The following is a 15,080-nucleotide window of genomic DNA, read 5'->3' as shown; positions in this document are numbered from 1 at the left end:
CTATGAAGCAACCAGTTGCCCGTCATATGTTCTCCTCATATTAAGTTCATTACATATCACCCCTTGAGGCTACATGCTAATATGCTGACAGGTTATAAAGATAAATGGCATTCACATTGAAGTACCACCACTTGTAGTTACCCATCATTGGTTCCTTACTAATTACAACCACAGGAAGATAAAAAAAAAAAAGGCTATAAATATAAACAAAGCTATTATGACTGCTTATGAGGCGTTAAAAGAGGTGGAAATAAATTAATTCCAGCTCTTGGGCTCAGCTGTGAAAGTGCTGTATAGTGTACTTCACTGTAATGCCCTTAATACACAGAGTGTGGAGGAAGATATGGAACAGGAATGACCCTCTATCCATGAGGTGTTGTGATGGGGGGTTGGGGTTGACACTTAGTCTCTTAACCAATCCCAAGTTCAACTATATTTCTTCATCCTTTTCCAACAAGAAGAGCCTTCTACTACATAAGGTGATGACAAGAAACAGTCTCACATTAATACAACATATACAACAGTCGAACGATTCTCTCCAGAGTTCCACAAGGAGTTAGCAGCTGCTATGGAACAGCAGGTTTCAAGTCAGTCTGTGAAAACTTAAGTTAACCACTTCAGTACAATGATGCCTACATAGGCATCACGAGGCGCAAGTGGGTACACAATGATGCCAGTATCAGCATCATTATATATATATTTTTTCATAGCTGCTCACATTTTCTGTGTTTATCATTATGCAGAGTAAAAGAGAACAAGTAATACATCAGTGACTTTATATTTCATAATGCAAGTAGTGTGATGAATTGTGCAGATGGCAGCCAATACTGTGCACGAGAATTTGACTTGTACTGAAGTGATTAATTATCCTTATCAAATAATAGTGTACTACCCAAATTTGCTTTAAATTCATGATGATTTTGTAACAGTTATTTCTACATACTGGTCAACACCCTGATCCACAAATTCTAATCTGTTCTCTGTGAAATACTAGAGTTAAATCTAACATAAAGTCTATTTTTCTTTTCTTAAACAAGATACTTTTACTTGATTATGTACAGTGCATCCAAAATTCAAAAATGCATCAAGAAATATTGGTAATCACACAGCAAGAGCATGCAGAGCATTTGATACGAGCAAGGGCCTAAAAATTACCATGGAGTAGCGAGTTCTCATCCTCGCCAGCATACTGAGCTTGGGCATCATTCAGGTTGGCCAAGCGACGACCTACAGCAGCACGGATTTCTTCAGGGTGCCTCATCTGTCGCTCAACCATCACCACTACAGCACACGCATGCAACATTAGTGCACGCAGGGAGGTAATGGCGAGTAGAGGAAGGGGGTTGCAACAAGAGCAGGTAGAAAAATGAGAGGTCAGATGGGACACTATGGATTGTATGTAGTACTGCTGTTAAGAAAGGAATTTCTTTAGAGATTCACACCTGTCTCCAATAGCTAACTTATGATTCAAAGGATAATGGAAATAATGAATGAAATCAAATTAGCATCGTACACAACTGTAGGTTTTGTGCAGGAAAAGATAAATAAGGAACAGACAAACAGGTGTGGATTTCAAATACAGAAAAATCTTTCATCCACTTTTTGATCACTAAATACATTCTGGGACAAACAGGTCCAGTGTTTAAAACACATAAACACACATACAAACATATAAACAAACAGACATACATATACCAAGGGATTTCTCCCCTTACAAGGGATGTAGCCAAAGTCATCCCCCATACTCCACTCCCATTCACCACCACCCCTCCCTCCCTCACTCTTTTCTTAGCTCTCTCTGGATGATGGGTCATCCCTGCATCTTGCCCACTGCCCTGGGTCAGAAGCAATGCAGCAAGACACAGCACATCCACAGCAAGAAAACTTCATTTAATCAGTGACCCCACATCTCCATCCCCTCATGCAGAAAAAGAAAAGACAGGGAGGAATCCTTTTGGGCCAGGTCAAAATATCATTCACACATACTCCCTCATTCCCTCCATCCCCCACCCACTCCCTCCCATGCATCACAGCATCATCCATACACAACCATTTTCTACTCACCCCTATCTTCTGTCTTCTCCCTTCCTTCCTCAACAGACATTCCCATTTCCCAACACCCCTTTTACCCTATCCAATCTCATCCTTGGTCACCCCCTCATGTTCATTCCTTCCACACCTCTTTTACTAATCTTTCTTCACTCATTCTTTCCTTGTGTCCAAACCATCCCAATACTCTTTCATCACCCCTATCTCCCAACTTCCTTTTCAATCCCGCTCTCCTCCTCACCTCCTTGTTTCTCATTGCATCCAGCCTAGTAATCCCTACCATACTTCTAAAGCATGGGGAGAGGAGGCACCAATTTGGAAGCGAGTATTATGGGAGATAGACAGGAGAAAGTGGATAGCTTTAGATACTTGTGGATGAATGTGGCAGGAAAGGGAGGAGTGGAGGTGGAGGTAGAATGTAGATTGAGAGAAGCGAGTAAATGCTTTGGGGGATTAGAAAATGCAATGAGAAATAGATATTTGGGAATGGATGCTAAGTGAAGATTGTATGAAGGGGTGATTGTGACAACAGAACTGTATAGAGCAGAAACATTGAACATATGAGAGGAAGCGCTTAAATGTGTTTGAGATGAAATGCATGAGAAGTATGGTAGGGGTTACTCGGCTGAATAGAGCAAGAAATGAGGAGGTGAGGAGGAGAATGGTGGTGAAAAGGGAGTTGGGAGATAAGGTTGATGAAAGAGTATTGGGATGGTGTGGTAAATTGAAATTAATTGTATTATTGCATAATTCTTATTTTACAATAGACTTTGTGTTGATGTATAAGAATTGTATACGTGTACTGTAGGTTCCTTACATACCGTGTGATTCTCATATGTATGATACTCTGAAATATGTTTTGATGCTCTATAGCATCTGTTGGTATTGTTTATATGTTTGGATCCTATGTAGACGTCTTTTGTTTTTGTTCAGGTACTTATACTATGACGTCAATCTTCGTTTGTTTACGTTTGTCTGTTGAGCTCTCAATAAAGAGCAAACTTGGTTCCTGTTTTTTCTCTCAGCAACCTCAGCCATACTGCAACAGATGGTTTGGACACATGGAAAGAATGAGTGAAGAAAGACTATTAAAGGAGGTGTGGAAGGCAGGTGTGGTAGGAATAAACATGAGGGGGCAGCCAAGGATGGGTGGATGGGATAAGAGGGGCATTGGGAAAGAGGGGAATGTCTGTTGAGGAAGGAAGGGAGAAGACACAAGATAGGGGTGATTGAAAAGTGGTTGTGTATGAATGATGCTGTGATACATGGAAGGGAGTGGGTGGGGAATGGGGGGATGAGGGAGTATGTGTGAATGATATTTTGACCTGGCCCGAAGGGATTTCTCCCTCTCTTTTCTTTTTCTGCATGAGGGGATGCTCTCAACACATGGCCACACACATTCCCAACCACAAGCAATAGACTCCTCCCTTTAAAACACCAACATTCATAATTGTTTCCTTTTCTCTTGTATAACAGAACTACACATTCCTTTCCCTTAGACACACTATGAACATTTTCACTATTATTACTTCATTACTCTGACACTAGTCAGACATTCCACAAGACATCCATCCAATCCAGGCGTTTTCCCAGCTTTCATTTCTTTTAAAGCATGTACAATAAATTGAGAAATACAAGATGTAAATAAAGGAGCGATATGTGTGAAAAGATAGAATTGAAGGTACAAATGAACAGGGAATATGAGTTGTTTAGTGAAAATCACACTAACACACAATGAGCTAAAATCCTTTACAAAGCCCTGAAACATACAAGCAGTGCTTGCATGGCAGTGGCATCACCAACTTTATCACTCCCTTCATCAAGGTGGCATACTTTATATATTTCATCCTCTCAAACACTTTATGTCATTCAACTAAATGGTAAACATAGGCTGAGGAGTAACTTCACCTTCAGTCTAATGTCTGCCAACAGCTGAATAAAATAATTTAGCATTAACTGGATCAAAATTCATGCAGTATGCTGCCATGCTGAAGGGGTTGAAAGCATGGCAAGGATGTTAATGTTAAAGTAATATGCAATGTCTATTAAATTCTATTAGGTGAGGAATCAAACTGTTAGTAATTATTATTGATCAATTTCAACCATACCATTTATCCTAGTCATTCATACTTACACGTACACTATGTATGCAATGACTTAAATATACTGTATATACAGTACACAACTTAATTTGACAAACATCTAAAATTTGCTCAATATTATATAAAAGGGGATAGTACTATAAAGCTTTTCTTAAAGAAATTAGCATACTAACTAATCACTCCTACATGATACAACTTAAAATATTTTTCCACAAAATCAGTAAAATAATGTATACCTGCTTTTGGTAAATATTCTAATATTCAAATTGTTAAATAATTAAGACTAGTTAAAGCTAAAAACCTCAACATTTTATCATTTCAATCAGCATCATTGCTAGCCAAGAATTTCCATTCACTACAAATATCCAGAATTTTTTTTACACAACTTATATATTTTATATACTTCATACACTTTAATAACAAAGGTAAAAAACATATCTTCCAACTCACCAGTGTAGCGCTTGTTTCGCTTGTGACAGTAGGCGAAGACTATAAGGAAAGAAATGGAGAAGGCAACAGCAGTGAGGGCCATAGCTACTGCTAGCCCATCATAGCCAAACATGATCCATGGTTCACCTGAGGCTTCCCATGTGTCGGGGAACACTGGACATGAGCCATGGCAATCTGCACATGAACAAGCCAGTGAATCCTGCAATGCAAAGATACACAGTTATAGGGCCATCTCCACCTTTAACATAACACTCATAAGAAGTAAAACAAAATGGAATAGTCATAACAAAAATTAGTAAATAGATCAAATAAAATAATATCAACGATAGTAATAACAAACATAGTTATCTAGACTCTAAATAGTTTGCCAGTTATTCATCCACCACTTTATGATTACTCAAGGAAAACAAGTCCAATCAATGACATCTGCACTGTGACATGAATATTCTTTATTCTAACTGATCTAGTTATACATATAATTCTTTTTTCCTATGAGCCTGAGGAACCAAACCAATTTCAAGTACATGACAGGTACCAAAGGGGGTAAATTCCATTTACTCTAGTTTTTCATATATATCCTCTCATCAAATAGTTGAAACCAGTTTCAAGTACATTAATTGTAACATGATATATATATGTATACTGAAGAAGAAAAAGAAGCGAAAAAATGTACACACACACACAACTTTGGATACATGAAATAAAACTAACCTCAAAATCAACATTGCATGGCTGAGCTGTACTGTTTAGAGGCAGAATACCCTCTGGGGCTTCATCAATGGACTGAAGATATTGATACTGGATGTTGAGGGGTGTATAGGGATTGTTGTCATAGTCACCAAGGTAATCAAAGAGGCGTTCACCAGTGCATCTGGAAGCTCCCCATTTACCACAAAACAAACCTGCAAAATCAAACCATCATGTTTCAAGTGAACCCTGTGTATACTTAAATGTAAACACATATCCTGCATATGAAGATGATAAACAAGTGATACCACACACCCAACCTTAACCCCAACCACCCACCTCGACACACATGGGTTGCCTACATAAGAGAACTCAGGCAAGATATTTACAGACTGTTTCTCTGCCCTTTCATGAAAAAAGGCATTACTTTTCTCAAAAGTGGCTTACACTATTAACTTTGTCCTGACTAATGCACATTAAGCAATTTTATTCAACTCAAGCATGGTCTCTTCCCTGAATGGAGACTCTCTTTAAGAAGACTCGTCATTCTGGAGTCTTTCTCCAGATGCATTACTAAGCACAACTACCTTTTAAACTTGGTAAAACCTGAACAAAATTGCCTGGTATCACCAAAACATACCCCAATAAGGCCACCTGTTTCATTCTGTTTACAAGTACCCTCTTGGCTGAAGAGTAACAATGAAAACACCACTAAAATTACACTATTCCACCTTACAGGTATCAAAAAGCACAATTATATTTGCTGGACAAGGTCTGTACATACCCATTACACGATCATTGGTGGAGGGTGCACCCACATCTTTGCAGGAATCATAAGTTCTGTTGATGAAATCTCCAGCCAGGTAGAACTTCAGGTCAGACACCATCTCCTTGCCTGTCAAACGATGTAACTGTTAATCACTTGCTGAAGTTAAACATTCAATATGTGTCTGTGTCATTGGCCGGCACAAAAGTATTAGGTCAAATCAGATTAGAGTAACGAGTTGGAGAGGGAGAATGAAGGGGAGGAGAAGGGTGATGATAATCATGAAGAGGAAGAAATGGAATAAGAGAAGCTGGAGAAATAAGATGATCAGGCGGATGAGAAAAATGAAGAGGAGGGAGAGGATTAAGAAAAGAAGGTGGAGGAAGAGGATGAGGAGAGAAAGAGGGAAAAGAGAGAGAGAAAGAGGAGGAGACATACCTTTATGTTTGGGATCTGTCGCAGGAGCGAACTTAACCGGTTCGAGGAAGTCGCTCTGTCTGGGGGAACACGTCATATGACAGAACGGGATCCTAAGGTTCCTTCTACAGGCGGGACATCTGTGAAGGAACATCTTCATCATGTCTAGGGACGATGCGAGCGAGGCCACCTGGGCATGGTTGCAACACGTCTCGATGGGCCCATTACCTGTTCGCAGAAGAAAAAACATATTTCGATTTTCGAACGACTCTTTCTTGTCCCAACACCCACGTATTTCTACATTATTTTCAATGTTCCTTGCTAAATATATTCGTTTCGTTGTGCTGTGCAAACTGTTGATTACTGTATAATGTCGAAAATTTACAGGCAAATACCATTAACAGATAGTTATGTGGTCCAAGTGTTTTTTGATTCACAACCAGAAACTAAATAAAAACTAATTAAGTGTAAATGGGTATATAATATACTGTACATAATATATATATATATATATATATATATATATATATATATATATATATATATACACACACACACACATAATATAATATATATTCTATATTGAGGTAACGGAGCATTTCATGACCTACATCCTCAAGCAGTTCAATGAAACTGGTTCCTATCTTAGGGCAAGTCCTTACTAATATATGAACGAGTATACAAAAAGAACAAATAAACGTGTAAGTAGAAACTATAGTATGTCTGAAATTCCAGAGTAGTCTACGCGCTTAAGAAATCAAACCAGTGAGTAAACAGAAAAGATCAAGTTGTCTTGAAATATTTCAGAACAGGAAATGTAATTAAAAAGTACAAATAAATGCATGAATAAATGAGTAAACATAAATAAATAAATAATCAAGTAAATATATATATAGTATTATAGTAATTTGATAGATATGAAACATTTCAAAATTGTCCAGTGCTTACCGAATTCTGCAACGAACTCTGGGCAAGTCACACGGAGTAAAGCTTCGGATTTTTTGCCGAGTGGCTTGGGGGGCCCAGTGTAGTTGCAGCTGATAAAATCTCTATCTCTCTCCAATTTCCCGCAGTGGTCATACCAGATGCAGTGACTTGCGGAGACAGTCTGCAGAGAAGGAAAAAATATAATAACAATAACACGAAATACTTACTCGTAAACCAAGTTATAAAACAAATTGTGTTGCGAAATATCCCATACTCTATTTCCTGAACTCGATACAACTTTGTTATGAATTCTTAAAATGTTCCGTGTAACTTTTACCATGTGTACGTTTGATTTTGAACGTGTGACTGCTTCTACCCGGTGTTTTTGGGTAACTGAATTTTTCAAGCAAAACAGACTATTGAAAACAAATCAATAAGATGCAAAAGAAATAACAATAAACAACTTTGTTTTGTTAATAACAATTACAAAAACCATGAGTTACGTTAAACTACAGATACTGTGAGGTATGGAAACTAAATATACAAAGGGGTATACTGCGGTTATACGAAGAAGCCGCCTTGGGAGTACTGGCCTCTTAGTATACAGCGACACCCGTAAGACACAAAGGCACGCAGCAAGCAGTCCATGTTGTTCTAGCATCTCGTTCGAAAAAATTTAGATTTTACTTATATTCATTCCGCATTATCAAGAATACATACACACACTTATTATTATATATATATACATATATATATTCAAATGTTTGGGACGCTGACATTGTTGATACCCCTCTGTCCTTCGTTTTTTCTATTAATTTATTTATCTATTTTTTCTCTAGTTTTGGTTTGCACCTTTTCACCCTACCTTGTGATGTCTTTACTGCCTCATCTGTGTTCACCATGATCTTGGGTCATGTGTTGTGTGTGTGTGTGTATGTGTGTGTGTACGTGTGCGTCATTTTCGAGGCAAAATACCTTAATATATATGTTCTCTATGTGTCACACTCTATCTTCATACCTCCCTCTTCGCAACAACAACACCCAAGCTGGTTTCTGACACGAGCATCACCACCTCCATCTTGCACTTTCACGGGTATTTCCCGCCAAACAAATCATTCTCGCATACGTAAACAGGAGGGCGCATGAGGAGGAGGAGGAGGAGGAGGAGAGGAGGCCCTCAAGCCGACAATTAAAACCCAATCATCCACAACTAAACTACATACTTCACAAGAGAGTTAGCAACTCTGCCAACACATTAAGAGGTCTCACTCAATCTGCCTCCTCTATGGCTCCGTCTTTTCGGTGCGATATTGTCCCCATGGATAGAAACGATGGTTATTGCTGACAAATCTCTCTCTGTCTGTCTCTCTCTCTCTCTCTCTCTCTCTCTCTCTCTCTCTCTCTCTCTCTCTCTCTCTCTCTCTCTCTCTCTCTCGTGTATGAATGCACATTGATACACACATTCTAAAACAAGTAAATACACCTCTGACCAAAAAATAGTTAAGACAATCTTCCTGAATCGAAAAAGGCTTCTTCCGGTTTGCGCATTGGATTAGCGAAGGGGGAAAAGGGAGAGGAGGGGGGCTTCCAAACCTCCCACCCCCCGTCCCCACCTCCAAGGACCCCGGCCTGTATCGATCAAAAGAGTCTATTTCGGGGTCTTCAGCTTGTGGTACTTCCCTGCCCAAACCTTGAGTTCGATGAAGTGCCACTCGAACTCCAAGCCCGAGTCCTCCCAGCCCCCCGTTCTAATCCCTTCAAATCGGTGAAGACCTTTAGATGTCGCTTGGGCATAAGACCAGATGATTATTCGTTGTTGTTGTTTTTTTTTGGGGGGGAAGGAGGGGGGTGGTCGAGATAAAACAGGGTCCTGATCAATACTCCTTCGACCTAATTGCAGATTCCTCCCCCTACAGATTTTCTCACAGCTGACGCCGGCGGTCGATTCCATTCAACCAAGGGTCGCCATCCCGGCAATGTCAGACTACTGCTGTAACTTTCATTACTTTAATCCTTGAAGAAAATTGTGTTTTGTCCACACGTATTCTTTTAGGGTGAAGGACGGGCGAAACCTCGGCTACCTCCAGGCCATTTTCCTCAACTGTAGTATGTTCATTCCCTCTGTTACGGGAGAGGGTGGCCTATACAATCTCCCACTAACCAAAACCCAATAACATGTCTCCCCTTCCTCCCCTTATCCTTTTTCTTCTTCAGACGAAGAAGAAAGGGAGGAAGTAGTGCGCGTCGCCAGCCTGAAGGGCAACCCTTCAGGAAGAACCGACCTCCTCCACCTTCCTGTTGACTGTACAAAACTTTCCTCTTTCTCTTCCCCCCTTGCCCTCCAAGCCTTTTCTCGGGTACCCTCAGCACCTTCCCTTTATTCTTTTGATTCTCTAACATACATACATACATATATATATATATATATATATATATATATATATATATATATATGCGACTGTCGGAAATTATTTTTATTGATATGCGCCGTCACTGGCGATTCACTTCAGGTATTTACAACGACGGAAGCCCTTCAAGATTTCGTACCAGCTTCACCACTGTCTACGTGTTGAGCTCGGGTCTCTGTGAAAGTTAGGTAAGGACGGCAGTTAGCAGTCTACCTAGATTCTTCGGGAGTTAGATCAACTCCAAGTTGGAGACTTTTGAATCTTCTGTAGCTCAGTCGGTAAAGCATTGGCCTGGCGTCAAGCGAGACCTCGGTTCGAACACCGTGGCGACTGTCGAAAAATGTCACACACACACACACACACACACACACACACATTCAAGGAAGCGAGTAAAATTCTGAGCGGAATCAAAAGTATTATGAGGAATAGGTATTTGGGGACGAGTAGGCAGTAGAATTCGATTGTATGGAGTGATGGCATCCATGGCAATGTAGAATAAGATTTAGATGTAGTAAGAAATGTTGGGGTGAGGCAGGAACCGGCGGTGGAAAGGGAACTGATAGACAGAGTAGATTTAAGTGCTGTGGTGTTTTGGGCATATAGAAAGAATGAACGAGGAAGGACTAGTGAAGAGTGTAGGAAGCAGAAGTGGATGGAGTGAGCTCAAAAGGAAGACCGAGAGTGTGATGAATGACACTTTGGGTACATAAGAATGAATGAGGAAAGGCTAGCAGAGTGTGAAAATTAAAAGTGCATGGAATGGAGGGCTTGAGAGGAAGGCTGAGAATGGGATGGGTAAACGGAGTGAAAGGGTTTTTGGATGTGAGCGGTATGTCTGTTTTGCAGATAAGGGAGTGCAAAAGATAAGGGTAAGTGAATGATGACATGACGCGGCCATAAGGGTGTGTTCTATGTTTAATTACTTGTTTTCAATTAGATGAGGAGTGGTTGGTGGTGATGCCATACGGGAAAGCGGTGGGGGTAAACCAGCTCCGGCCCTCTGACCCTGGTGTGAAGGAGCTGTGCCTCACTGCAGTGCTTTAGACCCAAACAGTGTGACCCGTGAAAGGGCGACCCTTTCATCTCCAAGGTGCTGAGGTGGAATGGGTGAATGAATGGGATTTTGTTTATGGCATGGTTGAGTGGTATGACTCTGCCACACCCTATACGAGTGGCAGGGGCCCTTTGGTATATACCACACATACATATGAAGATTTTTATCCTCTTACATGGGGAGTAGCAGAGTTAGAGCAAACTTTTTAGCCCTGAATTTACGTCGGAGAAGAATACGAAACGTGGGAGTTCTTTGTACCTTAGTTGAGTACCATACATACATGTATATTATATATTAGGTGTCTGGGTCCACTTCCCGCCTTGACTAAAGCTGTTAAAATCATTACGACTAACATTTCCACCCCAACTACATTCTATTGACACCAGGCGATTTCATTCGGTTGACGGGGACCCAAGAAGAGACAGACGAGACGGCGACAAAGGACACGGCCTCCTGAGACCCGTCCGTCTGTCTATCTGTCCCTGAGAAGGATTCACTCAAGGTCTTCTTCGGCCCTCTCTTCTCTGTAATCAATCCCAGATCCCAATTAAAACAGATCCACCAATTTGGGCTCTTATTGATACTAATGACCTAAGATCGGTATCAACGAGGCTACTTCTCAACACCCTCTCTCTCTCCCCTCTTCTTCGTCTTCCTCTCCTACCTCTCCTCTTCGTCCTCCCCCTCCCCCTCCTGTTCCTATCTGCTCTTAATCTTGACATCGATCGCAGGTACGAGTTCTAAGTAGTGAATACTGACCTAGTTAACACTTTGGCGGTCATTTTAAAACATTGTATACAGTATATAAAGTGCAGTGTGTGTGTGTGTGTGTGTGTTTGTATGTGTGTGTGTGTGTGTGTGTGTGTGTGTGTGTGTGTGTGTGTGTGTGTGTGTGTGTGTGTGTGTGTGTGTGTGTGTGTGTGTATGTGTGTTTGTGTGTGTGTGTGTGTGTGTATGTGTGTTTGTGTGTGTGTTTGTGTGTGTTGTGTGTGTTGTGTGTGTGTGTGTGTTGTGTGTGTGTGTGTGTGTGTGTGTGTGTGTGTGTGTGTGTGTGTGTGTGTGTGTGTGTGTGTGTGTGTGTGTGTGTGTGTGTGTGTGTGTGTGTGTGTGTGTGTGTGTGTGTGTGTGTGTGTGTGTGTGTGTGTGTGTGTGTGTGTGTGTGTGTGTGTGTGTGTGTGTCCTCCAGGAGTCTCCCTCCACCTTCGATGTCGCCCTCGTCTCCTTCCACCATCATCTCCTCGAACTCCTCCTCAACTTCTTCCTCCTCAATCTCATCACTTCCACCGACTTACAAAACTTTCTTCAGCCTCGTACTACTGATTTCACCGGAATATTTTCATTAAATATACTTTCTGCACTGTTGACTCAACTTACATCGTCTCTAAGCTCGGAGAATGCGATGGCTGCGCAGACACGGGTTATAGCGGTTCGAGGCGAGCAGCTTGATCGATGGCGGTTCGTGCTCCGCTAGAATCAACACGTAACGGCAGTAAGGGTACACAGTCATAAACCTCCGGGTTTTAACAAATGTATTTGTGCCTAGCCAGCAGAGTGGACAGTAGTTGAAGTATACATACACACACACAAAACGGGTCCTCTGTGATTGATCAACCCTCAGTCCAGTTCCGAGGGCCAGTGCCGTAGCGTCTTTCCTGGAGGTCCCATGGAGGAGGAGGAGGAGGAGGAGGAGGAGGAGGAGGAGGAGGCCTTGGAAAAACAACACGCAAAGTTCTATCCTCTTCAATCTCCCAAGACTTTCTGGCCCAATTAGTCTTTCCGTCAGAATCCGTTCCCCAAACGATGTGTCCTCATTAGCTCACAAGCTGAACTGATTTGACATTTTGACTTTTTTTTTTTTGGGGGGGGGGGGAGGTGTTGCTGGCTCTAGACATTTTATTCTGGTTATCGCCAATGAATTAATTCATCTCAACAGTGGCTCGACTAAATCTCACGAGCCATTTAGAGATTCTGTTCGTTCTCGGTGACGCCAGACGATTTCATTCAGCTTCGGAGGAGACTCGGCCGCAAAGGTTGACCGTAACTCCCACCCCACCCCATCCCCGGGTTGCGGCCTCTCTTGGTACCTCTCCAGCTGCTCATGCCAAGCCAGCTGGTCTGCTCTCTTCAGTTCTCAGTCTCTGTTGGTATGTTTCCATGCCTTCCAATAACAATGGGGGGAGGGGGAGAGGGAGACAAGGGGGGGGGAAGAAAAGGCACTCCAACGGTGCCACACGTTACACGTAGATGATCCGAAGGAAGACAGCGTTGCCAAACCCCGCAACCACACATTATATATATATATATATATATATATATATATATATATATATATATATATATATATATATATATATATATATTGGTGTTTTATGATTTTTTTTTTATTTGGCCAAATGACATGAATCTTGTCATCGGAGTTTAATGGGTTAAATATATATATATATATATATATATATATATATATATATATATATATATATATATAAATGTATATATATATATATATATATATATATATATATATATATATTGGTGTTTTATGATTTTTTGTTTTATTTGGCCAAATGACATGAATCTTGTCATCGGAGTTTAATGGGTTAAATATATATATATATATATATATATATATATATATATATATATATATATATATATATCTACGAACCTCTTCAGACCAGTGACACTCAATACACAATCTTATTCTAACGATTCTGTTCCGATTGTCTTCAACATAACTGTTTATATCATTGCATGAGAGATAGAGATAGAGAGAAACAGAGAATGAGAAAGAAAAAGAAAGAATGAAAACATAACGTACCGACTTGCAAAGACCATGCTATGCTCGTTTGCAAGCCTTTGTACATATGTGATCTGCTGCATGCAGTTTCCAGTCCTTTGACACACCTTTTGGAACAAGGTCACAGAAAACATGGAAAATATGGGTATTCCCTTCTTCTAACCCCCTTCCTTGGGGGAGGGGGGGCAAGAAGAAGGGGGGAGGGGGAGAAGAGTATACCAAAGGCGTTCCCCAGCCAACTATCTTTGATCCACTTTTCTTGCAAATTGCCCTGACCCTTCTTCCTCCTCCTCCTCCTCCCTGGGCTCTCCCTCCTTCTCTCCCTTTCAAATCGATTCAATGTTCTTGGTGTTCCAGATTCAGGCTAAAACCACACTTCTACCCTCCCTCCCACCTCCCTCTTCTCCCACCTCCCTCCCTTCCCCGCCTCCCTCTCCGTCCTGTAGGTGGGCACCCCGATTGATGCCTTTGTTCTTCTACGTATTCAGAATGCTTAACCTTGGCCTGGCTCCTTCCGACCGAAGTGACACTTGTCACTTTATTACAGTTGCCCTCGGATGATTCATTCGTTTGGGGATAAAGGAATATGCATCATACATACAGCGAATATAAATACACACACATATAGATAGCGGAGAGAGAGAGAGAGAGAGAGAGAGAGAGAGAGAGAGAGAGAGAGAGAGAGAGAGAGAGAGAGAGAGAGAGCATGACAGCTGCAACCACAGTTACAAGACTACTGCCACCTCGATGGCGTCCCAACCTGGAGGGAAAACGTCCACTTCGGCCAAACCGTTCCGCATCTCCAAACCAAACTCCAACAGCACTCGCCTCCCTCGAAAGCATGAAGAAGTAGTTGAAGTCTAATACACAATAAGTACCCCTATTCTCTCACCATAGCCAATATTGTCATCATCATCATCATCTCTCTCTCTCTCTCTCTCTCTCTTCTGAACAGGAACGATTCAGGTGCGTAGAGAGGTGAGGGAGTGAGGGGCGGGAGTGATGGCAACAAAATGGGAAGAAGAGCCGAAGAGGCGGCGCAAAAAAAAAAAAAAAAAAAAAAAAAAAGGACAAACTGGGCTGTTGAGATGAGGTCCCTGTACAGCACGGTCTTAAACTGAGCTGGGCTGGGCTCGGCTGAGCTTGTCCAGCTCTAGACTGACCTGAACCAGACTCAGGTGGACTGGGCTGGAGCGAGTTGGAGCAAGCGTGTTTAGATTATAGAGTGGGGAATGGGACAGAGATACGAGGAAGGAGGAAGAGGAAGTGGAAGTGGAAAGAGCAGGGGAGGGGAAAGAGGGGAGGGAGGGAGAAAGACAGAGAGAGAGAGAGAGAGAGAGAGAGAGAGAGAGAGAGAGAGAGAGAGAGAGAGAGAGAGGAGAGAGAGAGAGAGAGAGAGAGAGAGAGAGAGAGAGAGAGAGAG

The 15,080-nt window shown here is 41.5% G+C and overlaps 1 protein-coding gene across 3 annotated transcripts in view; it reads right to left on the bottom strand.

Annotated features, from left to right (window-relative positions):
• The window catches only part of Npc1a (Niemann-Pick type C-1a), a 279,637-nt gene that overhangs the window by 24,947 nt on the left and 239,610 nt on the right, over positions 1–15,080 (bottom strand). For 2 of the 3 annotated variants that reach the window (XM_076207043.1, XM_076207044.1), the window contains exons 2-7: positions 7,420–7,579; positions 6,493–6,699; positions 6,073–6,183; positions 5,313–5,503; positions 4,602–4,800; positions 1,156–1,281 (exon numbers count right to left, since the gene is read on the bottom strand). In XM_076207043.1, the coding sequence (XP_076063158.1) occupies positions 1,156–1,281; positions 4,602–4,800; positions 5,313–5,503; positions 6,073–6,183; positions 6,493–6,699; positions 7,420–7,579 (994 nt within the window). The remainder of the gene's footprint in view (positions 1–1,155; positions 1,282–4,601; positions 4,801–5,312; positions 5,504–6,072; positions 6,184–6,492; positions 6,700–7,419; positions 7,580–15,080) is intronic. The other variant, XM_076207046.1, reaches the window with a different exon arrangement.

This window comes from Oratosquilla oratoria, chromosome 23 (genome assembly GCF_046742065.1).
Source record: "Oratosquilla oratoria isolate Oo_2021 chromosome 23, ASM4674206v1, whole genome shotgun sequence".
In the NCBI taxonomy this organism is placed as follows: domain Eukaryota; kingdom Metazoa; phylum Arthropoda; class Malacostraca; order Stomatopoda; family Squillidae; genus Oratosquilla; species Oratosquilla oratoria.
The sequence above is the reverse complement of the archived record's forward strand: the minus strand, read 5'-3'. Positions and strand labels throughout refer to the sequence as shown.